This window comes from Scyliorhinus torazame, chromosome 14 (genome assembly GCF_047496885.1).
Source record: "Scyliorhinus torazame isolate Kashiwa2021f chromosome 14, sScyTor2.1, whole genome shotgun sequence".
Taxonomy (NCBI): domain Eukaryota; kingdom Metazoa; phylum Chordata; class Chondrichthyes; order Carcharhiniformes; family Scyliorhinidae; genus Scyliorhinus; species Scyliorhinus torazame.
Genome location: NC_092720.1, coordinates 95,620,652 through 95,645,577, shown reverse-complemented (window position 1 = coordinate 95,645,577; position 24,926 = coordinate 95,620,652). Strand labels below are relative to the sequence as shown.

Here is a 24,926-nt window from a genome sequence, read left to right as displayed (position 1 = left end):
AGATCGGCTGCCCTTCCAGCATCCAATTGAGTCAGTTTAGTGAATGTTGACTAAATTTGTGTGTACTCGCTGGCCCATTTACCTGATTATTGAGTGCAAAATTAGGAAATCTTGACTAAAGTGTCCTAAGAAACTAAATTGTGCTTATTACTTTCTAATTTCAGACTCTGTTTGAGTACAAGTTTGACTTTCTTCATGAAATTTGTAACTATGAACACTTCATTCCACTCAACCTGCCAATGGTCAGAAGTCACTGACCAACTGTCCAGTCAAACTTGGAGACCTTCCTTTTTCTGCACTCCATGGCCCATGGAAATAGTCATTTCTTGCGCCAGCCCAATGGCATTGCCAGTTCATCAAGATGCCTCTCCACATCGCTGGGGCCTAGCTGCCTGCCCCTACATCCCCAGACCCCACACACTCATGAGGGCACTCAGTCATCGAAGCATCCTCATCCTGCTGGTCCAACCTCAGTAACAGTCACCTCAAATTGGGCCGCGAGCTATTAGGGGAAGATTATCATCAAAATGCAGCCACTTAATTGATCACCACTCAAAATACGCTTCTGCCACTACTCACCGAAGCAGGGTTACCTCCAATTGTTGGCCTCGACAGTGTGACCTCAGTCATCTATGGTGTAAAATTCAGCTCTTCTAAACTTCTATCTATCTGACCAATTCTATATTTCAGCTGGAAGTGCTTGATACTCATAATACCCTTTTCACCATGGATTTTTAAATCCCACAGAAGTCTTCCATTCTATCTGTTGGAAAAAATGTGAAAGCTGTCCCTGATAAATGATGGAACAGTATTTTATCCCATCTCACCTATTTCCTTTGTTCTGCTGCTCGTCCCAACCAAAAAAACTATGATTCGTATATTGCTTGCAGCTGGCACCCACACGGCAGAGGAACGGCAAAACATTAACAGTTCAAACAAATCGGTCAACATTCTTGAGACCCTGGACACTCAAAAGATTCATTGGCCCTCCCCACTGCTGCACCGGCCCCTAATACAACCCCATAGCACCCTGCAGCCCCACAATCATGAAAAAAAGTTAACTCACCTTCTTTTCCTGACCGATTCTTCAAAAACACCATTGGCAGGTTGAGTGGAATGAAGTGTTCATAGTTACAAATTTCATGAAGAAAGTCAAACTTGTACTCAAACAGAGTCTGAAATTAGAAAGTAATAAGCACAATTTAGTTTCTTAGGACACTTTAGTCAAGATTTCCTAATTTTGCACTCAATAATCAGGTAAATGGGCCAGCGAGTACACACAAATTTAGTCAACATTCCATTGATCTTGTTAGCAAACATATCCAGAGGTGCCGGAGCATTATCAAATATTTTCTGTAGAATGCAGAACTTTTACACTCCATCTGTGGTTTCCTTCCTTGTACACACATGAAATATATACAATATATATATATAAATATATATAAATTAGATACCATGGGTTAAATTTACAAGTTGTTGCCCATGTGTATGAACAGTATTGCAAAATCACAGCTCATTAAAATGAGGTGGTTTCGATAAGGGGCGGTCAAACGACCATCTGTTTTTATGCACCGGTGATGAATAGAAAATTTACTCTAAAGTGTTCACATACAGGTAAGCTATTAAGAAAATCCAAGGAATCGTCCAAAGTACATAAGACAATTAACTTCCTTTTGTCCAAGAGCAAAATAAAGCAGTTGTTGGAAATCTGAAATAATAACAGCAGTTGCTGAAAATATTCATCAGGTTTGACAGCATTTGTGGAGAGTGAACAGAATTAATGCTCCACATTAATGAACTTTAATCAGTCCATCCTTTATCATCTTATCAATCTGAAATGTAAAAACTTTCTCTTTCACCCCAGAGATGCTGCCAGATCTGCTGAGCTCAGCAGATTTATTTTAAACTTCCATGTGTAACTTTTAACTACTTTGTTTTTTCCTTTCTTATCTTTGCAGTATTTTATTTAATTATATTCTTTCATTCCCTTCTTTAATTATATTCTACATTTTACTACACAAGTTTATTCTGCAGTTTCAGTTTTTCTCTTTAATCTATTGTCATTTTCTCTCCATCTGTTTTGCTTCTACTTTCTCTAGCTTTCACTCTTCCCAACCACCTCTCTTGAACACATCTAGTCTAGTAGCAATCAAATGACTCTTGCTGCAGTTTGTGTGGTGGACAGTGGGAGTCCTTTAATTGATATTCCCAAATATCCTTGGTGTTTTGGATGTGAGTGCTGATCAGGCTAAGTGTTTGCAGGTATTTTCAGCTAGAAGGATGATGCAGTGCCTGCTAGAACTCACATCACCTGTCATATTAAATGCCAATGGACAGCAACAGGCCTTCTCTGTGATTAAGGACACCAGAGGAAGAAATCCCACCCTCTGAGTGCTTCCAGCCAATCAAAGGTAGGCAGCCTGCTTGCTCGGCAGCATCACCAGGAACATAGTGGCTGCTTCTGGTAATGCAGTCACTGGGGCCCAAGATCGCCAAGAGATATATATGATGGGGGTAGTTCAAAGGGGCAGGGTGACAGCTTCAAGAGCAGGGAGTGGCTGTCAGGGAGTGGCACCAAGTGCCTGACAACAATGATCGCCCCATCCCACCCACCCTCCTGGAGGCCTGCAACCATACCTGAAAGGGTTTGCTTTTTGGGATTCCTGTGTGGTGAACCCCTGCCTGCCACTTAAAGGTGGGATGGGAAGGCCATCTGCAAGCTTCCCATATGGACTTGAATGGGGCAGAGACAGTAAGGTGGCGGGAACTCCACCGGCAACCTCCTGCCTGATTAAGTACCTCACATTCATCAACCGTGCCTTAGAGGGGGGTATTAAATTCCAGCCCTGGAATTCCTTACCTCACCATTTTATGAGAGCACTGGGCAGAAGAATAGCAGCTGTTCAATCAGAAGGATCGCCACTGCCTACTCAGGGCAACTAGCAATGGGCAATAAATGCTCTGGTCAGACCCCATTTGGAGTATTGTGAGCAGTTTTGGGCCCCGTATCTAAGGAAGTGTGTGCTGGCCTTGGAAAGGGTCCAGAGGCGGTTCACAAGAACGATCCCGGGAATGAAGACTTTGTCGTATGAGGAACAGTTGAGGACTCTGGGTGTGTATTCGTTGAAAATTTAGAAGGATGAGGGGGGGGGGGATCTTCTTTTGTATTTTCTTTTATTTCCTTTTCTTTTAATGTACTTAATGATCTGTTGAGCTCCTCACAGAAAAATACTTGTCACTGTACCTCGGTACACGTGACAGTAAACAAATCCAATCTAATCGTATTGAAACTTACAGGATACTGTGAAGCCTGGATAGAATGGACGTGGAGAGGATGTTTCCACTTGCAGGAAAAACTAGAACCAGACTGAGACACAATCTCAGACTAAAGGGATGATCCTTTAAAACAGAGATGAGGAGGAGTTTCTTCAGCCAGAGGATGGTGAATCTGTGGAACTCTTTGCCACAGAAGGTTGTGGAGGCCAAATCACTGTGTCTTTAAGACAGAGATAGATAGGTTCTTGATTAATAAGGGGATCAGGGGTTATGGGGAGAAGGCAGGAGAATGGACATGAGAAAAATATCAGCCATGATTGAATGGCAGAGCAAACCCGATGGGCTGAGTGGCCTAATTCTGCTCCTATGTCTTATGGTCTTATGTGGCAAGTTAATGGAAAATAGAATCAGGTGGACTGTAAAATGTCGGAGGATCAGACCACAAAGGTTTCCCTGGTTGGTTAAAATTAGCTTCCATATATTAAGCTTTTTGAGTCACCTGAAATAATTCATAGCACAGGTTCTAGATTAGGGGACAACTCAATGTAGTACGCACTCAGCAATGACTCAGCATTTTTATTTGGAGAGGTTGTGAGGAGGTGCATATTGAAAATAGACAATCACATTTACATATTATGAAATTATGTTCATGATTATTCCAAGTTATGCTTGATTTTCCAATGTTTAGTACTTGTGAAAATTACCTTGTGGTCTCCAGGATTGAAGATATTCATGTAACTACCAATCAACTTTAATATAAATCCTCTGTCCATAAAGGTGAAACATCGCTGTAAAAATCCAAAACACAATACTATGTTATTGCTGTAAATGTCAAAATAAGAGCTTCACAGCATCTTTAAATCTATCCATATTTAAATTAGATTATTCATTATTATGCTATTTTTCAAAACTTATCATTCATGTTTTTTTATAATTAACCAGTAATGAGTTCCCAAAACGTAAAATGTGGGACAAGTAAGAAATCAGAAACAGAAAACATAAAAACCGTGGAAACACTCAGCAGTTCAGGCAGCATTTGCAGAGAACAGGCAAGTTAATGTTTTGGTGTTAGAATGTGGATGTTGGATATGGAGAGTTGTCTGGTCCTTCCGTGAATTATAGCATTTTGTATGTCTCGTCTGTCTCTCCCATTGAGGAACCCGCCATGGGGGCAGCTTTGGCTGGGAACAGAAGATCGCTCCAGTGGTAATGGCTGGAAAATCACATCCAACATCACTGCTCAAAGAATGGTGAAATGTAGACCAGTCAAACTAAAGTAACAAAGGCTAAGCTTCCAGCGGCCATATTATACATAAATTAATTCTCACTTATAAAGACATTGGTTAATGAAGTACATCCAGTACAAATTATTTTAGCGATTAGTCAATCATTTGTTCAAATAAATATTTTTAATAGCTTTTTCAAAATTCCTTATACATAAATTACATTACACATATTTAACTAACATTTTACAATCCCTTCCTCAACCTGAAACCAATCAATTAATTAACTAACTACCCTCCTCCCCTTTTTGTATAATAAATATCTTTATTGTCACAAATAGGCTTACATTAACAATGCAATGAAGTTACTGTGAGAAGCCCCTAGTCGCCATATTCCAGCGCCTGTTCGGGTACACGGAGGTAGAATTCAGAATGTGCAAATTACCTAACAACACATCTTTCAGGACTTGCGGAGGAAACCGGAGCACCCGGAGGAAACCCACGAGGACACAGGGAGAAAGTGCAGACTCAGCACAGACAGTGACCCATGCTGGGAATCGAACCTGCGGCCCTGGCGCTGTGAAGCAACAGTGTTAACCACTGTGCTATCGTTTAGCTGCTGACTGAGGTTAATTGCTTTTTTTTGCTTTAATAAACATTTTATTGAGGTATTTTGGTATTATAACAACAAAATAAACAATGTACATGAATCTATAAACATAGTGCAAAAGCCATCTCCCTTCCTTACAGGTCCCACCTTGATTAACCCACTACCCTAAGCTAAACTAACCCCCCCCCCCCCACCCGCCCTTCTGCTGGCGATTAATTTTCCGCAAAGAAGTCGATGAACGGTTGCCACCTCCAGGCGAACCCGAACATTGACTCTCTCATGGCGAACTTGATTTTCTCCAGACAGAGAAAACTAGCCACGTCAGATAGCCAGGTCTCCGACTTTGGGGGCTTTGAGTCCCTCCAAGCTAAGCGTACCCGTCTCCGGGCTACCAGGGAAGCAAAGGCCAGAACATCGGCCTCTTTCTCCTTCTGGATTCCCAGATCTTCCGACACCCCGAAAAACGCCACCTCTGGACTCGGTGCCACCCTTGTTTTTAACACCGTGGACATGATATCTGCAAACCCCTGCCAAAATCCCCTAAGCTTCGGACATGTCCAGAACATGTGGACATGATTCGCTGGTCCTCCCGCACACTTTGCACACCTGTCTTCCACCCCAAAGAATCTGCTGATCCGGGCCGCTGTCATGTGAGCCCGGTGAACAACCTTAAATTGTATCAAGCTGAGCCTGGCACATGTTGTGGACGCGTTGACTCTACTCAACGCGCCCGCCCATAGACCATCCTCTATCTCTCCTCCCAGCTCCTCCTCCCACTTGCACTTCAGCTCCTCAGTCTGTGTCTCCTCTGACCCCATAAGTTCCTTGTAAACTTCAGAAACGCTCCCCTCTCCTACACACCCTCTGAAAACTACCCTGTCCTGAATCCCCCTTGGTGGTAGGAGCGGGAAGGTTGACACCTGTCTACATAGGAAGTCCCGCACCTGCGGGTACCTGAATTTGTTTCCCCTCGCCAACCCAAACTTCTCCTCCAGCGCCCTCATACTCGAAAAGCTCCCCTCGGTAAACATGTCCTCTCAATCCCTGCTCTCCGCCATATCCGTAAGGCCCCATCCACACTTCCCGGGGCAAACCGGTGATTATTACGGATTGGGGACCAGATCAATGCTCCACCTGCTCCCACATGTCTCCTCCATTGCCCCCAGACTCTCAGGGCCTCCACCACCACGGGGCTGGTGGAGTACCGTGCCAGCGGGAACAGCAGAGGCGCAGTTACCAACGCCCCCAGACTGATGCCCTTGCATGAAGCCGCCTTCTTACGCTCCCATGCCGACCCACCACCCACATCCTGATCATGGCTATATTTGCCGCCCAGTAATAGTTACTAAAATTAGGCAGTGCCAGCCCGCCCTCTCCCCGACTCCGCTCAAGCATTACCTTCCTTACTCGCGGGATCTTTCCCGCCCAAACAAAGCCAGTGATCACTTTGTTGACCCGTTTAAAAAAGGACTGCGAAAATCGTCCTTCATTTGGTTTACTAGTCGGGCCAGATTTAATTAATGCAGCCGGTCCCATTCCCGCGCTACTTGGATGCCTAGATACCTAAAGCTTCCCGCTACTAATCAAAATGGCAGCTCCCCTAATCGCCTTTCCTGTCCCCTCGCCTGGACCGCAAACATCTCACTTTTCCCCATATTTAGCTATCCCCCGAAAACCGGCCAACTTCCCCTAGAATCCTCATGATTTCTTCCATCCCGTCTATTGGGTCCGATACATACAGAAGCAGGTCATCTGCATAAAACGAGACTCTGTGTTCCACCCCCTCCCCCCCCCCCCCCCCCCCCCCCCACCCCCCACCCCGGACCAGCCCCTTCCAGCCCTTGAGGCTCTCGGAGCAATTACCAGCGGCTCTGTAGCTAGCGCGAACAGTGTGGAGAGGGGCATCCCTGTCTCGTCCCCCGGTGCAGTTTAAAGTAGTCCGATGTTGTCCAATTGTCCGTATGCTTGCCATAGGAGCCTGATACAGCAATCTGACCCAGTCAATAAAGCCCGCCCAAATCCGAACCGTCCCAGTACATCCCACAGATATTCCCATTCTACCCGATCAAAAACCTTCTCTGCGTCCATTTTGACCACTACCTCCACCTCCCTACCTTCCGGAGGCATCATGATTACGTTTAATAGCCTTCTTATATTGGCCACCAACTGCCTACCCTTAACAAACCCCGTCTGGTCCTCCCCAATAACGTCCGGAACACAGTCCTCAATCCTGGAGATAAAAGTTTGGCCAGCAGTTTAGCATCCACATTCAACAAGGATATTGGCCTGTAGGACTCACACAGCTCCGGATTCTTGTCCTGCTTCAGGATTAGCAAAATTGTGGCCTCTGACATCGTCGGCGCAGCACCCCTCTCTCCCTTGCCTCATTGAACATCCTCATCAACAACGGTCCCAATATCCCAGAGAACTTTTTATAGAACTCCATTGGGTACCCATCCGGCCCCGGGGCTTTACCCGACTGCATGGCCTTCAGACCCTCCACTATCTCTTCCAACCCGATCAGTCCCCCTAAGAAGTGCCTCATCCCCTCCGGCCCAGGTGGGGGTTCCGACCCATATAGTCTGCTGTAAAAAATCCTAAACGCCTTATTCACCCCTATTGAATCCCCAAACAGGTTCCCATCTCCATCATTTACTTTATCTCCCTTGCTGCCTCCCTCTTTCTAAGCTGCTGTGCAAGCATTCTGCTGGCCTTCTTTCCATGCTCATAGACCACCCCCCTCACCTTTCTCAGCTGCTCCACCGCCCTCCCTGTGGGTAACAAGCCAAACTCCGCCTGTAGCCTCCGCCGTTCCCTTAAAAGCCCTGCCTCTGGGGTATCCGCATACCTCCTGTCGATCTGTAGTATCTTCTTTACCAGACGGTCTGTCTCTACCCGGTCTACCTTCTCCCTGTGGGCCCATATCGAGATAAACTCCCCTCTAACCACCGCCTTCAGTGCTTCCCAGACTGGGTGGGATGCATTAGGGGTATTACGGTACCCTGTGATGCCGAGAGGCTATTAGTGGATAGACGCCGGGTCCCAATTGGATCAGCCGCCTACTGGCTCCACCCAGTAAGGCAGAGTATAAGAGCCCGGGTTCTCCCAGCAGCCGCATTCTGTAACTGTGCTGCTGGGGAAAAAGTCTGCATAGTAAAGCCATCGATTGACTCCATCTCTTCTCGGCTCGTGAGTGTTTGATTGTGCTACACAGACCACCGCTGCTGAAATTTCCCCTGTGTCGTTGACCTGCAGGTAGTTCTGAATACATTTCCTCAACCGCCCGCACACCTCCTCATCAGCTAAAAGTCCCACATCTAGCCTCCAATGCAGGCACTGGTTACTGTCTTTACTAGTGTCTTTACTGTCATGACTAGGAGCATGGTCTGAGATTGTGATCGCCGAGTACCCAGTGTACACCACCCCGTCAGTAAAGTCCTGCTCAGAATAAAGAAATCGATCTGGGAGTACACTTTATGCATGAGTGAGTAAAAGGAGAAATCCTTCACCCTCGGCTGCCTAAATCTCCATGGGTCCACCCCCCCCCCCCCCCATCTGCTCCATGAACCCTTTTAGTTCCTTTGCCATTGCTGGCACCCTGCCTGTTTTTGAGCTTGTGCGAGTCCAGGTCCGGTATTTTCCCCAGCATCATCTTTATAAACTCCACAGCATCCCAATTTGGCGCATGCACGTTTACTAATACAACCTGCACCCCCTCCAGTTTCCCACTGACCATAATGTACCGACCTCGCACATCCGAGACTATTCTACCCGCCTCAAACACCACCCGCTTATTGATCAGGATCGCGTCACCTCTAGTCTTTGAATTTAGTCCTGAGTGAAAGACCTCACTGACCCAGCCTTTCCTCAATCTAATCTGGTCAGCTACTCTAAGATGCATCTCCTGCAACATTACCACGTCTGCCTTCAGTCTCCTCAGATGCACGAACACGCGTGCCCTCTTGACCAGCCCATTCAGCCCTCGTACATTCCATGTGATCAGCCAAGTTGGGGGGCTCATTGTCCCGCCTTTCACTGATCAGCCATTCCCTTTTTTGGGCCAGCCTCCAGCCCGTGCTCCGCACCTCCACCGGCCCACCTCCAAGCAGCCTCCGCCCCCAACCTCCTCTCTGTCCCTTAGCACAAGTCCCTCCCTCGTCAGCAGAACATTTTCCCCCCTCACCCCTCCTAGTGACAACACAATATAGCTCAACCCCTTTGATAAACCTAAAATATGCACACCACTCACTACGCTTCCGTGAGCTAGCCCGCCCAGCTAGCTTGGAGGCCACCAACCCTGGCGCCGAAAAGTCTCCCACCTATTGTTCCCTCCCCACCTGCTCATACATACATATTCCAATGACAAACAATCCCGACACAACTGCCTGACAGAAAAAACAGGAAGAAAAAAACGCTAACAAAGATCAAGTAGGAGATCCAAAATCTTAACAAGCACACCTCTATCCCTCAACAGTGCAAATGTAAACCTTAACTCACTCAGCTCTGCCACTGGTCCCAAATCAATAAAGAAGGCCTTACAGACAGCTTCCACAAAACAAAAAACGAGAAGCTTTTTTAAAAAACATGAACGTTGGAGCAAAGTTCAAAAGTTCACAGTTCACCACCAGTCCTTTCCTTTTCGCGAAGTCCAGCGCATCTTCAGGCTACTCAAAATAAAAGTGCTGTTCCTCGTACGTGACCCAGAGACGGGCCGGATACAACAGTCCCAACTTCACCTTTTTCTTTAAAAGTGTTGACCTGATTTGGTTAAAGCCCGCTCTTCTCCTGGCCACCTCTGCGCTCAGGTCTTGGTAGATCCGCAGGATACTGTTGTCCCATTTACAGCTCCGTGTCTGCTTGGCCCATGTAGAATGCGCTCCTTATCCAAGTACCTGTGGAATCACCACCATTGCCCTCGGGGGGGGGGGGGGGTCTCCCATTCATGGCTTCCTCGCGAGTGCTCTGTGAGCTCTGACCACCTCCAAGGGTCGGGAGAATGCCCCATCCCCCAGCAGCTTCTCAAACATGTCACGATGTATGCCCCAGCGTCCGCTCCTTCGGACCCCTCTGGGGGCCCGACGATTCTCAAGTTCTGCCGGCGGGACCTATTCTCTAGGTCCTCCACCTTCTCCAGGAGCTTCTTCTGCTGGTCTTTCAGCATCCCCACCTCCAACTCCACCGCAGTTTGATGTTCCTCCTGCTCAGCCAGTGCCTTCTCTACCTTCTGGATCGCCCAATCTTGGGCATCCAATCTAAGCTCCAACCGCTCAATTGACTCTTTTTATCGGGTTCAAGCAGTCTCGTTTCTGCTTAGCGAAGCCTTCCTGAATAACTTGCATCAGCTGCTCTGATGGGTCGACAGGCCAGAGGTCCGGTCCTCCGCCATGCTGTCTCCTGCTGCAGCTTCAGCCCAAGCCTTCTCTGTCTTTCAATTTCTGCCTTGACGAGCAATTCTAGTCCTCCTCTCCATGCAACGACGTGGGAATTCAGTACAAAATTGCCTCTGTCATCAATTTTTCAATTCAAGTCCGGTAGAAATCGGGGGGAAAGGTCCAAAAGTCCGACCCAAGCGGGAGCCACCAAATTTGCGTCTTACTCCTTCATAGCCGCCACCGGAAGTCCCCTGAGGTTAATTTCTTAAATTGACACATGAACGGTCGCCATCTTTTATGAAACCCTTCCTCATTCCCCCTTAAACTAAATTTAACCTTATTGGACATATTTGTCGAGTAATTTAACAAATAGAAAATTGATAAAGGAAATGCAATTAATCATGTACATGGATTTTCAAATTAAGTTTGATAAAGTGCCGTGTAACAGGTGTGCTGATACAATTGAAGCACTCAGTATAAAAGAAAATGATGGAAAACAAAGTAGAGATTTATGAATGAGCTGGCTGTTACTGCTAGCCAGCTCGATGGAAATCATGCCCGATATTGGGTGGATCCCAGGCCTCAGCATTCAGCCACAGGGAGCAGGGTTGTTCCCTGCACCCAAGATATGTTGAAAAATAGGTGGAACTGAATTTCAAGAACATGATACCCTAGCTGAACCAGTAATAGAATCAAAATCCAGAGCCTTCGAAAGAGAAACAGGTAATTCTTTGAAAAGAAAAGACTGTGAGGAAGCAACTAAGATTTCTGTTTTGAAAAAGTATACAAAGAGAAACATTTCTACCTATTCCAAGTCCCCAACTACTCTTCATGCATTGCAAACACGTGAATACAGGTCAAGCATTGGCATGGTGATGCATTTTCAGATTGAGAAAGAACGTACCTTTACAAATTTGGCAAGATAATGGTTGGCCTCCTTGGTTTCCGCTTCTGCTTCTTTGAATTTTCTGTAAATTAATTCTCCCATTGTTGTCACCAACATTTCCATTGCGCTATGAAACGATGATGGAAACCTTTCGGTACGCTTTAGCTAGGCATTTTAGAGAAAAATAGTGAATTGGACGACAATGATTTGCATATCATCTGACATAAAATCTACTAATATATTTATTACATTTTAAACATTTGAAGTGACATTGAATTATTGCCCCTCATTAATGATTACAATTATGGAGGTTGGAAGTCCTCGCTATAAGTTGTGAGCCAGTAGATCCCAGAAGTGGATTCTTTTCCTTGGCACAGCGATAAACACAATGTTGCAAGAGGGCAGCTTGTAACTTTGGAGAGAGGAATATTGATTGGTTATATCATACTTTTGTGTAATTGAGACAAATACGATATTTGAAAATATTGGGCGGGATTTAATTAAACGGGAACAAAGTCCCCTAGCAAACGTGTTTAACCGTGTATGTCCCGGAACGTGCAACAGCGAGAAACACAATGCTATCTAACGTCACTTGTGTTAGATAGGGGGCATGAGCGGGAAACTCACTGCCAAGGCTGCACATGGCCCCATTTTGTACACTGAGGAGCTCTGCTCGTCCTAATTCCTCAGTGTAGTGAGAGATTGGGATGCCATTTAAAATAGCGGCCTGATCTCCGGAGCCCCTGAAGCGACCCGACTCCCCCAAGCCCCAGTACACTACGGGACATCCCCGCCCCCCTCCGCACCCCACCCAACACCTGTGCATGGCATCCCCGGTGAGATATCAATCACGTAAAAAATGCCAGCTTGGCACCTTGGCAGTGCAAACCTGGCAGTGCCCCTGCCAGAAGGCAGTGTGACCTGAACTTGGCAGTGCCAGGCAGGCACCCAGGTGGCACTGCCAGGGTGTCAGGCCGGCAGTGCCTGGATGCCCAGGCGGCAGCAGCAGTGCCAGGGTACCATCCTGCCAAAAGTACATGCACCTGTCTCGCTTTAATATGCAGATTTGCTAAAAGATGAGCAGGATTTACATTGCAACGTCTCGCGAGACCGTGTTAGATCTCGCGTGGCTTTGTGAGCCGGTAGATCCCAGAAGTGGCGTCTCTCGGCTTCTATCGGCCATGGTGTAACGCTGTGTGCTGCTTTCCGGGTGCAGCATGGCTGTAAAATCACATCCGATATTTCACAACAAATGGCTTCTATGCTTCCCCTATCCCCACATAGTCCTACCTGCAGTTTCTTGTCATCATCAGCCAAATATTGCACCATTGACTTAGTAACAATTTCAAAGAAGAACCATGAATGCTGTAAAGCAATAATTAGATCATCAGAAATCTTCAGGAATTATAAAAACATAAACAACCTGTGAAATGGCAAAACTTCAGGGTGGAAACATGGAAGTTGGTCAAACCCCATATCAGAGGGTATCACTGATAGTTCATTATACTATCTGACAAAGCGTGTACAAGACTTTAGAAACAAAAATCAAAGAAGAAAAATATATGTATTTTGCTGTCAAGGATTGCAGTGGAGTCGTAGCTACAGTGACATTAAAATGGATTAACAATACTTATAACCTGATCTGAATTCTGTCGGCTTTCAACTGATTATTTTGCTTGGACACCAAAGAACAGTGAACAAAAGCTTTAAAGCTGTGAAATGTTGCTGAAGCCAATGGTGCAGATGCACATGATTGAGCTGAAATGAAACTGAATTAATTGCCACCTTTACAGGCAGCTAGTTCTGCTCCTCACATGCTAACAGACACAATAATTCCTTCAGAGCTAGTATCCCAATAATAGAAAAGCACTCGCTTTAAACAAAACTAGTAAAAGTCAGGAGAAAGCACCAGTGGGTGTTTAAGTTAATGGTAAAAATATTAATCTGTTTGATTTCATTTTAATGGTCTGGGGTCAGTGAAACTGTATTTACAGAAAAACGCTAAGAAGAATGCTCAACACAATTCAATTACTTTTTATATGAAGGATTATATTTTTCTAAACTAAGAACATGAGTCAAGGAAAAAGATAAATATGTTTGGACCATTAAATTTGCTTTCTTGACAGGTTACGGAATGTATTCAAACAATAGTCAATTTGCTACGGTAAAGAAAACGAGAACAAAATAAATCTTTGGGAAATTGATAGATAATAAAGAAAAATGTCTCATGTCACAATCCATACTATAATCATGCTAGCCAGCTAGATTCTAAGGATGAGTAATCGGCAGCAACAGAAACAATTTCACACATCAAGTCATTCCCTGACCAACTTCACTCCATTGCAAACTTATCCAGCTCCCTTGTACAGGAGTTCTTCAATTTATCAATAACTGCTATTGCTTAATGTTTATTTTACATATCCACAGCTCTGCAGAGGAAGAAAAAATCCTTTAATTGCTTAACTTGATTGAAGGAAATTTAATGCTACATTCAGGAGAAACTTCTCCAAATTGTATTCAAAAACTCTCAAGATGCATCCAATATTTGTTTAAATTTGATAACTAGTGTGCTTAAAATGGATTTGATTCCTCGATATTAATCAACCCACAGAATTGTTCTGTGGATTATATCTGAAGATATTTAAATTACGATGACACAAATACATTGACAAAAACATTTTTTGCAATTCAAGACTTACTTTTAGCAAACGTTTAACATCTGTAGCATCAGTAGCTGTGAGGACTTTGGTTATGCCTTTTAAAATCTCTTCATGAATTGTTCGCTGTTTCAATTCAGAAATTTCAGCCTTTAAAACAAACTATAGAACAAATAGATTAGTAGGAGGAATATCAAGTCCTCTATAGTTGGCTTCAAGCACTAAATAATCGCTACAATATGCAACAGTTAACAGATATGTTTATGATGAAACTCTGAATCTTATTCTGATAGAAGTATTGACTCGAGCATGTCTATCACGTTTGAAGGTATTACACATGTAACATCGGTGCCACAGTTGCACCTTAGTGGCCACAATATCATGGGCAAGACTTTCCAATTCTCTGCTCCTCATCTGCCAAACCATTCGATGGATGGAAATCACCAAGTGATGAGCACAGAAGGAGAATCCAACCTTATATTCAGGCATGCACTTGACAGGAACCGTGAGAATCTTAGAAAACTATCTTGGTTAGAAAAAATGGTAGGTCAGTTGTTGCTGGTTTCTTCCTAATTTGATAACCCAAAAATACTTCAAAATCAGGAGGTGAAAAGGAGGGAAAAACATAGTAGCGAAATTATTAGAACTAAAAGTTGCCAAGTCCCCATTGGTTGTGAGCTTCCAAACTCCCCTAGATTCTAGATTGGAAAATCCCAAATATAATGGGCGTCATTCTCCGACCCCCCGCCGGGTCGGAGAATGGCCGTTGGCCGCCGTGAATCCCGCCCCCGCCGAAGTCTCCGCTCCCGGAGATTGGGCGGGGGCGGGAATCCGGCCGCGCCGGTTGGCGGGACCCCCCGCTGGATTCTCTGGCCCGGATGGGCCGAAGTCCCGCCCAGGAATTGCCTGTCCCGCCGACGTAAATCAAACCTGGTATTTACCGGCGGGACCAGGCGGCGTGGGCGGGCTCCGGGGTCCTGGGGGGGGGGGGCGCGGGGCGATCTGACCCCGGGGGGTGCCCCCACGGTGGCCTGGCCCGCGATTGGGGCCCACCGATCCGCGGGCGGGCCTGTGCCGTGGGGGCACTCTTTCCCTTCCGCCTCCGCCACGGCCTCCACCATGGCGGAGGCAGAAGACTCTCCCCACTGCGCATGCGCGGGAAACTGACAGCGACTGCTGACGCTCCCGCGCATGCGCTGGGAAACTGACAGCGGCCGCTGACGCTCCCGCGCATGCGCCGCATTTCCGCGGGGCAACAAACGCCATTTCCGCCAGCTGGCGGGGCGGAAATCCCTCCGGCGTCAGCCTAGCCCCTCAATGTTGGGGCTAGGCCGCCAAAGATGCGGAGACTTCCGCACCTTTTTGCCGGCGCGATGCCCGTCTGATTGGCGCCGGCTTTGGCGCCAGTCGGCGGGCATCCCGCCGTTGGGGGAGAATTTCGCCCAATACCTCTATTCAAGAAAGGAGGGAGACAGAGCAAGAAACTTTCAGCCAGTTAACCTATCACCTGTCAGTGGAAAAATGTTAGAATTCGTTAAGAAGATAATAGCAGACATTTAGAACATCATAATACAATCAGACAGAGTCAACATGGTTTTGTGAATGGCAAATCACGTTTGACTAATTTATTAGGATTCCTTGAAGGAGTAACAAGCAAAGTAAATAAAGGTGAATTTTAGACATGGTCTACTTGGATTTCCAAAAGCCATTCGCTGAGGTGCCACAACAAATGTTATCAGAAAGAATAAGAGCTCGGAAGAAATTCTCCGGAAACGGCGCGATGTCCGCAGACTGCCGCCCAAAACGGCGCAAATCAGTCGGGCATCGCACCGCCCCAAAGGTGCGGAATGCTCCGCATCTTTGGGGGCCGAGCCCCAACCTTAAGAGGCTAGGTCGGCGCCAGACGAATTTCCGCCCCGCCAGCTGGCGGAAAAGGCCTTTGGTGCCCCACCAGCTGGCGCGGAAATGACATCTCCGGGCGGCGCATGCGCGGGAGCGTTAGCGGCCGCTGATGGCATTCCCGCGCATGCGCAGTGGAGGGAGTCTCTTCCGCCTCCGCCATGGTGGAGACCGTGGCAAAGGCGGAAGGAAAAGAGTGTCCCCACGGCACAGGCCCGCCCGCGGATTGGTGGGCCCCGATCGCGGGCCAGGCTACCGTGGGGGCACCCCCTGGGGCCAGATCGCCCTGCGCCCCCCCCCCCCAGGACCCCGGAGCCCGCCCGCGCCGCCTTGTCCCGCCGGTAAGGTAGGTGCTTTAATTTACGCTGGCGGGACAGGCATTTTAGCGGCGGGACTTCGGCCTATCCGGGCCGGAGAATCGCGCGGGGGGGCCCGCCAACTGGCGCGGCGCGATTCCCGCCCCCGCCGAATCTCCGGTGCTGGAGACTTCGGCAACCGGCGGGGGCGGGATTCACGCCAGCCCCCGGCGATTCTCCGACCCGGTGGGAGGTCGGAGAATCTCGCCCCAGGTTACCATGGAAAGGGGATTGATTGGCTAACAGAAAGTAGACGGTAGGGATAAAACTATCATTTTTGGGTTAATAGGCTGTCTCTTGTGGAGTGCCACAGGGATCAGTGCTGGGGCTCAACTGTTAACAATCTATGTTAATGACTTGGATGAAGGGACCAAATGTTAAATTTGCTGATGTTGTAATGATGGGTAGGTAAGTAAGTTGTCAAGAGGATAGACTGAGTCTACTGAGGGTCAGAGTTAGGTTAGGTGAATGGGCAAAGATCTGGCAGATGACGTACAATGTGGGAAAATGTGAACTTGCCCACTTTGAGAGGAAGAATAGAAAAGCAGTGTACTATTTTAATGGAGACTGGAAAACTTGGTGGTACAGGGGGAACTGGGTTTCCTGGTATATGAATCACAAAAAGTAAGTGTACAGATACAGCGAGTGGTTAGGAAAGCAAATGAAATGTTGGTATTTATCGCAAGGGCAATGGAATATAAAAGTAGGGAAGTGTTGTTACAGCTTTAAATTAGAGAGATCAGGGCTGGAATTCTCTTTTCCCGCTGGCAGTGCACTCCCGCCCACAGGTTTCCCGACATCTGGGATGGCTTCAATGGGAAATCAACAAGTGTTGGGAGTAGAGAATCCCGCTGCCAGCAAATGGTGTGCTGCCAAGAAACATGCGGCTGGGGGACCAGAGTATCCAGCCCCAACTCTGGAATAATGTTAATTGTTTGTTCTCCTTACTTAAGAAAAGATATAATTGCATTAGATTCAGTTCAAAGAAGGTTGACTCAGCTGATTTCCTGGGATGAAGGGTTATTTTACGTGGCACGATTGAACAGGCTGAACCTATATCCTTTGGAGTTAAGAAGGATGAGAGGTCTTAATGAAACATATAACATTGAGGGTACATGACAGGGTGGATGCTGAATGAATGTTTCTCCTTTAGGGGAGTCTGAAACTAAGGGACACTGCTTGAAAATTAGGAATCTCACATATAAGCTGGAGGTGAGAAAAATTTATATTCCCTTAGCGATCATTGCTCTGTGGAACTCTCTTTCCCAGAGAGCTTTGGGGGATGGGCAATTGAATATATCTGAGGCTGAGTTGGGTGGATTTTTGATCATTTTTGATCATCAAAGGAGACAAAGGTTATGGAGTACAGACAGGAAAGTGGGGTTGAGGTCGCAGTCGGGTCAGTCATGATCTATCGAATATTGAAGCAGGCTCGAATGGCCTACTCGTGCTCCTAATTCTCGTGTTGTGAACTGGCCTCTTCTCAAAGGGAGGACCCAGGATTTTCAAGGAACTTTAAAAAGATTGAAAAAGGACCGAATTGTATGGTCAAAGACACAATGGGCGCGATTTAATGGCTGTATCCCACTGGAATCGGAATGGGATGCGGCCGGTAGATACCTCTCCCTAGGTTCCCAATGGTCTTTAGGCCTTAGATCTCGCAAGATGTTGTGATCTGGTGGGCAGGATGCAGTCTCGCTTAGATAAAAGAGCTTAAAAGCTCACTTAGGTATGCTGCTGCTGGATTTAACAGTCAGCCAGTATCTATTGGCCTCGCCGAGGAGACCCCAGTCTGGCACCGTTTAGCACTGGTCCCCACAAACGGGAACCAAGCAGAACAGGCAATTAGAGGCCCCGGGTGGTCGGGGGGAACAAGAGATCGGGGCGCCATTTAAAACTGGCGCGATCTCTTCCTGCACTGTGGAGCTCTGTTCCTCGGAGCGCCTCAGTGCAGGATATGCAGCTAAGTGCGGCCTCCACAGGATGTTGCTGCTGCTGCGCTACAAGTGCCAGGAATGACCCTTGATTCCCCCCAGAATGATCTCTGTTTTTTTTTGTTTAAGCGAGCTCAAAATTTCATTTTAAGATATGTGGTGATCTGAGCCAACACCGATAAGGATGAGATGCTCAAAACGTTTATGGGAGCAAATGACAATATTGAACTTGAATTTATTAAGGAAATACTAGAACATGTGTGAGAAATAATTAAGAGTTTTTCAAAGGCTGGAAGCATCCCCTCCCTCTGATCCTATACGCAGCCATTCATCTTTCAGCAGCCAAAGCAAAGTTTAATGGCTGCTTATGTTATTTTCAGACTCCCCTTCTAGTGAACTCCCAAAGCCAGGCCTTAAGCAAGGCTGAGAAAATCATTGGGAGAGATTCTCCGTCCCGCCGCACCCGTTTTCTGGTGCGGCGCACCCCCACCGATAGCAGGATTCTCCATCCCAGCAGTCGGCCCATGGGGTTTCCCACTGTGGACCCCCCCACACCGTCGGGAAATCCACGGGCTTACGTGCGGTGCTGGCGAAACGGAGGATCCAGCCCATTATGTTTTCAAACAACGAGGACACATAGATTTATACCTGTACATGCTTCCTGAATAAGGAAATACCACCACAATGACATGGATATGTTGTGTCAAATCTTTAACTGTACCTTAATATATGAGCGGAGGTGGATGTCTAATTGTTGTTCATGGCACTTAGCAACAACGTCAACAATAGCCCTTAGAAATAGAAAAGAAGTATTTTAGCACATAGAATGGTATTGCATGCTTTGTTTTAAGGCCTTTATGACCAGATCTTTCTGACAGGTACAAATGTCTATTTTCATTTTGCATCTCTCATTAATAAAATAGCCAGAGATGGCATGAATTAGACAAAAATAAATGCGTTAAGTTGCATTGAGAGTTTAGTTTGGTGTCAGGCCACTGCAATTAAGGATAAAATCCTTAAGTTTGATTTTCATTTCACCCATAATTAGCATGGTTCAAATCTAAATTTTAATCTGAGTTTGTGTTTCCACCGATAAGAAAGTTCAGCAGCAGAATTCCCCATCGGCTGGATCCTCCGGTCTGCTGGCAATGCACCCACGCCTGTTCCAGAAACATGGCTGGCGGACCGGAGCATCCCATCGTCATTAACAATTCAAGGTATTCAACTTTGACAACATGTACTGCTTCTAATGCCCAAGAGATCACACAAACCTCTGTGATCATTTCACCAAGACAGGTCCAATGACCCAGATGGCAGATCTATATTGACATTTATCAAAATGACCTCCTGCAGGTTACATTTGGTTTCCAACATAGCATTTCCGCATGTGGATTAGCAATCAATGACATTTACTTAGTGTCTTCTTTCAGAGAATTGCAAGTGGTCAATGACTTCTTACAAGTCCTAACATTATTGAAATTTGAAAATCTTTACATGGTCCTTAATAATGATGATATTTCAAATATATCTATACAACTGTTAGACTTGCAAGGGATTTGGACTTGATGCCAACTGGTTGTAACTCACTGTCACAATATTGCCACATCTATGTCAATGAGTGGAATCGATTGCTCTTAGGCTCGCAGTGTGTCAGGGACATCTCTGTGCCCCAATCACACTCCCAACTGTCATTGTGCCTACCTGGGAGATCTTCCAATTAAGAAGTGGCCTCTGGGTCTGGCATCTAATTAAGGATAATAGATGGGTTCCTAAGGTGGCAGGCCCAGTCAGAGGAGTATGTGTGAGGGGGGTGGGGGTGGGGGGGGGGGGATATGTTAAACAAGAGGGTTTGCAGGCCACCCAACCCAGCCATCGGCAATCCATTTGCAGGCTCCTGCCAGGTTTGGCCTTCAGCAGGGAGCCTGTCCCCCACCAAGAGGGTCCCTGTGATATGCTCAATCAGCCCAGAACTGTACATTTTATTATGCAGATGGAGTACCTCCTGCTGGAAAATAGACTTTCCAGGTACTGACCCACTTCCAAGTGATCCTACTGGAGGCAGGAACATGTCAGAGAAATTCCTCCTGGTGCTACCTTGACATCTTTCCTGCAGGACCAGGACCACCAAATAAAGTCTAATATGTTTTGTTTGCACCAGCTCAAACCTTGGTTTCTTGCTTATAACCAGGGAGTTTATTGGCATTGGTATTTCCTGCCACTAACCAACATCTTGCGGAGTGATTCTCTTTGATTTGGACCAATACACCCAGTTGTTCCATTTATTAGCTTAGTTCAGTGAAATTTAGTGATGGCTAATAAATAAACAAAGAATATCACAGCACAGGAACAGGCCCCTTGGCCCACCAAACCTGCGCCGATCCAGATTCCTTATTTAGATCTATTACTTATTGCCAAAACAATCTGTATTCCTCTATTCCCTGCCCAATCATGAGTCTATCAAGAAACATCTTAAACATTGCTATCGTGCCTCCCTTCACTGGCAACGCATTCCGAGCACCCATCACCCTCTTGAGTGAAAAACTTTCCCCGAAAATTTCCCCCTCTCATCTTGAACCTGTGCCCCCTTATAATTGAGTCTTCCACCTTGGGAAAAAGCTCTTGACTATTCACCCAGTCTACCTCTCCTAATTTTGTCGACCTCAATGAGGTCCCTCCTCAGCCTCCGTCTTTCCAACAAAAACAATTGAATTTATTCAATCTTTCTTCACAGCTAACACCGTCCAGACCAGGCAACCTCCTGGTAAACTTTCTTTGCACTCTCTCCAAAGCATCCATGTCCTTCTGATGCGGCTAGAACTACACACAATATTCCAAATGTGACCCAACAGATGCACAAGATGGTTCCGGAGTGTGGCGACTCTCTGCAAGCTCTCCCGAACAGATCCTCTTTTTACTTATCTTACAATCATAGAATAGAATCATAGAAGTTTACAGCATGGAAACAGGCCCTTCGGCCCAACCAGTCCATGCCGCCCAGTTTTTACCATTAAGCTAGTCCCAGTTGCCCGCACTTGGCCCATAACCCTCTATACCCATCTTACCCATGTAACTATCTAAATGCTTTTTAAAAGACACAATTGTACCCGCCTCTACTACTACCTCTGGCAGCCCATTCCAGACACTCACTACCCTCTGAGTGAAGAAATTGCCCCTCTGGGCCCTTCTGAATCTCTCCCCTCTCACCTTAAACCTATGCCCTCTAGTTTTAGACTCCCCTACCTTTGGGAAAAGATGTTGACTATCTACCTTATCTATGCCCCTCATTATTTTATACACCTCTATAAGATCACCCCTAAGCCTCCTACGCTCCAGGGAAAAAAGTCCCAGTCTATCCAGCCTCTCCTTATAACTCAAACCATCAAGTCCCGGCAACATCCTAGTAAATCTTTTCTGCACTCTTTCTAGTTTAATAATATCCTTTCTATAATAGTTGTAATCTTTTAAAATTTAATTCTAAGACTAACATTATTACGAACCTCTCTCTTTTATCTTTTCTTGCAGGCTTGAATCCTTGTGTTGCCCTATTATGTATTTTCTTTTATTTCCTTTTCTTTTCATGTACTTAATGATCTGCTGAGCTGCTCGCAGAAAAATACTTTTCACTGTACCTCGGTACACGTGACAATAAATAAAAATCCAAAACCAAATCCAAAATCCAACTAAAGTTTTATACAACTGTAACATGACTTGCCAACTCTTGTACTGAATGCACGGCCAATGAAGGCAAGCATGCCGTATGCCTTCTAATGACCTTAGCCACCTGTACTGCCACTTCCATGGAACTATGGACCTGAACGCCCAAATCACTCTGTATGTCAATGTTCCTAATGTGACTCAAGTTTTAGTTACTGATTCAAGCACCTCCCTAACACCACTGTTCTGTTTCGACAGATAGGCCTGATCAAACATGCAGTTTACATTCAGAATTACTCAACTTATTGCATTGTCAAAATCCTAACTTCACAACAGTAGACTGGTAAATGAATCAATGGTCAGCAGGTGGACAAACAATGAAACACAGCGCTGCAGCGCAAGGCCCCAGCCAACGTGAGGGGCCCATACTGAGAGGTGGCTGTGGTGTGGGAACACCAATCATAGCTCGGTAGCTCTAAATTTGCTGGTAGGCGCAAGAAATTTGAATGAGCCAATCAGCAGGAAATGCAGAACGACATCGGGCTCTGATTGGTGGACTCCCATTTAGATCGGGAAAACAGTTTGCCAGGCGTTGAGAGGTGGCAGGTCGGAAAAATCTCCTGATTGTTTGGTGTGAATTTTCTGAACTTTGATTGAGTGAAGCAGAAGCCAGGTTTCTGACATTCGGCCCATCAGTCTGAGGCAAAAGTGAGGTCACCGACCTAGCATCGGGGTGCGAGCCTGCGAAGCATTCAGCAATACAAGGAGTGAGCGTTGGCCAGTGAGGGGAGAAGCGGGGTGACTCTTGACCTCCAGGCCAGGGAAGAGGGCGGGCGGGCGGACGGGCGGCAGGTAACCAACCAAAGATAGATTAGAGGCCATGCCACAGGAGGCCAGATAAAGCCAGCACCCAATAGCAGCCAGCCAGGAGCACATGCTGTCGTCGAGGCTTGAGGCTCAGCCACCTGAGCAAGAGCTGAGCAGTTAGGAGATGCAAGGGCCAAAAACCACCTGTGTCATGGTTTTCGGGGAACAATGGCCAGTGGGGAGACTCGATCAGAGCCAGCAGCCAGGGCTGAAAGCGAGAGGGTTGAGCAACAACTAGATCGGCGAGGGCAAAAGGAAGGTCAGGCCAGTTAGCTAGCAGCAGCAGGCAGACAACCAGCCAGGAGCACAGCAGGCATCAAGGCTCAAGGCCAAGCCATCCGAGCGAGAGGTGTGAGCAGTTGGCAGGTGCGAGGGCCAGGCAGGTGCCGGTGAAGTGGTATTCGGGGAGCAGTGAGGAGACTTAACCAGAGGCAATGGTTGAGAGTGAGAGGCTGGGTGACAACTGGACCGGCGAGGGCGAGAGCAGTGGTCAGGCAGATAGCCAGCAGCAGCAGCCAAGCAGCCAGTGAACTATCACCAGCACACCCGCGAGTTTAGATGAAGACTCATACCCCAGGCCAGGGTTACTCTAAAAGGTTTGCAGTCTTGAGCAGGGCCCAAACTGCACATTCATCCACCACAACATCCACCAAAAGCTTTGGTAACTTCGCTGATGGCTTCAAGCTAGCGATATCCAGAGATAATGCATCGCCTGAAGAATGGGCTCTGAAATTATAGCCTTCTTCTCATAAGTTAGGGAGCACTACAGCAGTTAAGCAGTGACTTTGTTTTTTTGTGGCTTGCATTGTGTGAACTGAGGGTGGGCTGGGTCAGGAGGGTATTGATGTCATTGGGGGTGGGGCTTTATGGTATTTAGGGCAGGTCGTCATGTTACCAGAGAGTGAGCCCATGACATGCTCCGCAAAGAGGGGGAGCGCTAAGCCCCCACAAATGCAAGCCCTCCTCTGAGGATTAGTAAAATAATCCACAGCAACTTTGTGTAATTCATCATTTTGTGAATTTGCAAACTGAAGATGGTGGGGTAGATTTGCCTGGTCCAGTATCTGGATGTACTCGATCACCTGGGCAAGGTGGATAGAGAATTGGCAGGGAGGATAGCACATTCTCAAGAATATTCCTTCTAATTAAATTATTTTAAAATTAACTCTAATCACATGCAAACTGTCGTTACCTTTTGCCCCCCAAGCTTGCCAGCATTGTGAATGCTTTGTTTGGGGTTGGGCAGTGTCATTGATTATCATCATCAATTCATATCAAAGTATACCAGAGATGTGGAGGGACTGTGGTGCATGTTTTCTATTTTGTTGTCAATGTTGAATTTTAAACATTTAGAACTTTATTGGCTCAAATATTAGTTAAATTAAATGAAATGTAGGCTATATTTCTACCTGATGGTGGCAGTAACAACTTGGTTTTCATCGTTCTGTATCAAGATGTAAAGCAACTGATTCAGAAGAACAGGAAGGAAATGTACTATCACATGGATTTTTTCAATGCCAAGTAGACCCTGAAAATGTTCAGAAACAGCTGAAGAATCAAAACATTTCTGACACACCATCAACAATAAACCCCAGTGAATTAAACAAGAGAATAAAACACCATACTTTGAAATATTGCTTTTACTATGCTTAACCAGATATTAATAATAATATAATTATTAGTGTCACAAGTAGGCTTACATCAAACTGCAATGAAGATACTGTGAAAATCCCCTAGTCGGCACACTCTGGCACCTGTTCGGGTACACTAAGGGAGAATTCAGAATGTCCAATTCACCAAACAAGCATGTCTTTCGGGACTTGTGGAGGAAACCGGAGCACCAGGAGAAGACCCAAGCAGACACGGGGAGAACGTGCAAGACTCGGCATAGACAGTGACCCAAGCGGGAATATAACCCAGGACCCTGGTGTCACATCCAATTTGAAGTACTTCACTTACTTTTGAAGTCTCTCTATCAGTTAACACGTGACTTAATTGTTTGATTTCATTTTGGAACATTAATGTTCATTGCAAATTTAGGATTTAAATTCTTTCATAATCTTTTTGTCACAAGTAGGCTTACATTGCAATGAAGTTACTGTGAAAAGCCCCCAGTTGCCACATTCCGGCGCCTGTTTGGGTACACAGAGGGAGAATTCAGAATGACCAATTCACCTAACAGCACGTCTTTC

General features: G+C 46.3%; 1 protein-coding gene across 7 annotated transcripts in view; it reads right to left on the bottom strand.

Annotated features, from left to right (window-relative positions):
• The window catches only part of dock10 (dedicator of cytokinesis 10), a 526,558-nt gene that overhangs the window by 97,368 nt on the left and 404,264 nt on the right, over nt 1-24,926 (bottom strand). For all 7 annotated transcript variants that reach the window (XM_072474508.1, XM_072474511.1, XM_072474505.1 and 4 more), the window contains exons 24-30: nt 24,144-24,262; nt 18,935-19,004; nt 14,067-14,186; nt 12,658-12,732; nt 11,386-11,532; nt 3,981-4,064; nt 1,067-1,175 (exon numbers count right to left, since the gene is read on the bottom strand). In XM_072474508.1, coding sequence (XP_072330609.1) covers nt 1,067-1,175; nt 3,981-4,064; nt 11,386-11,532; nt 12,658-12,732; nt 14,067-14,186; nt 18,935-19,004; nt 24,144-24,262 — 724 coding nt within the window. The remainder of the gene's footprint in view (nt 1-1,066; nt 1,176-3,980; nt 4,065-11,385; nt 11,533-12,657; nt 12,733-14,066; nt 14,187-18,934; nt 19,005-24,143; nt 24,263-24,926) is intronic.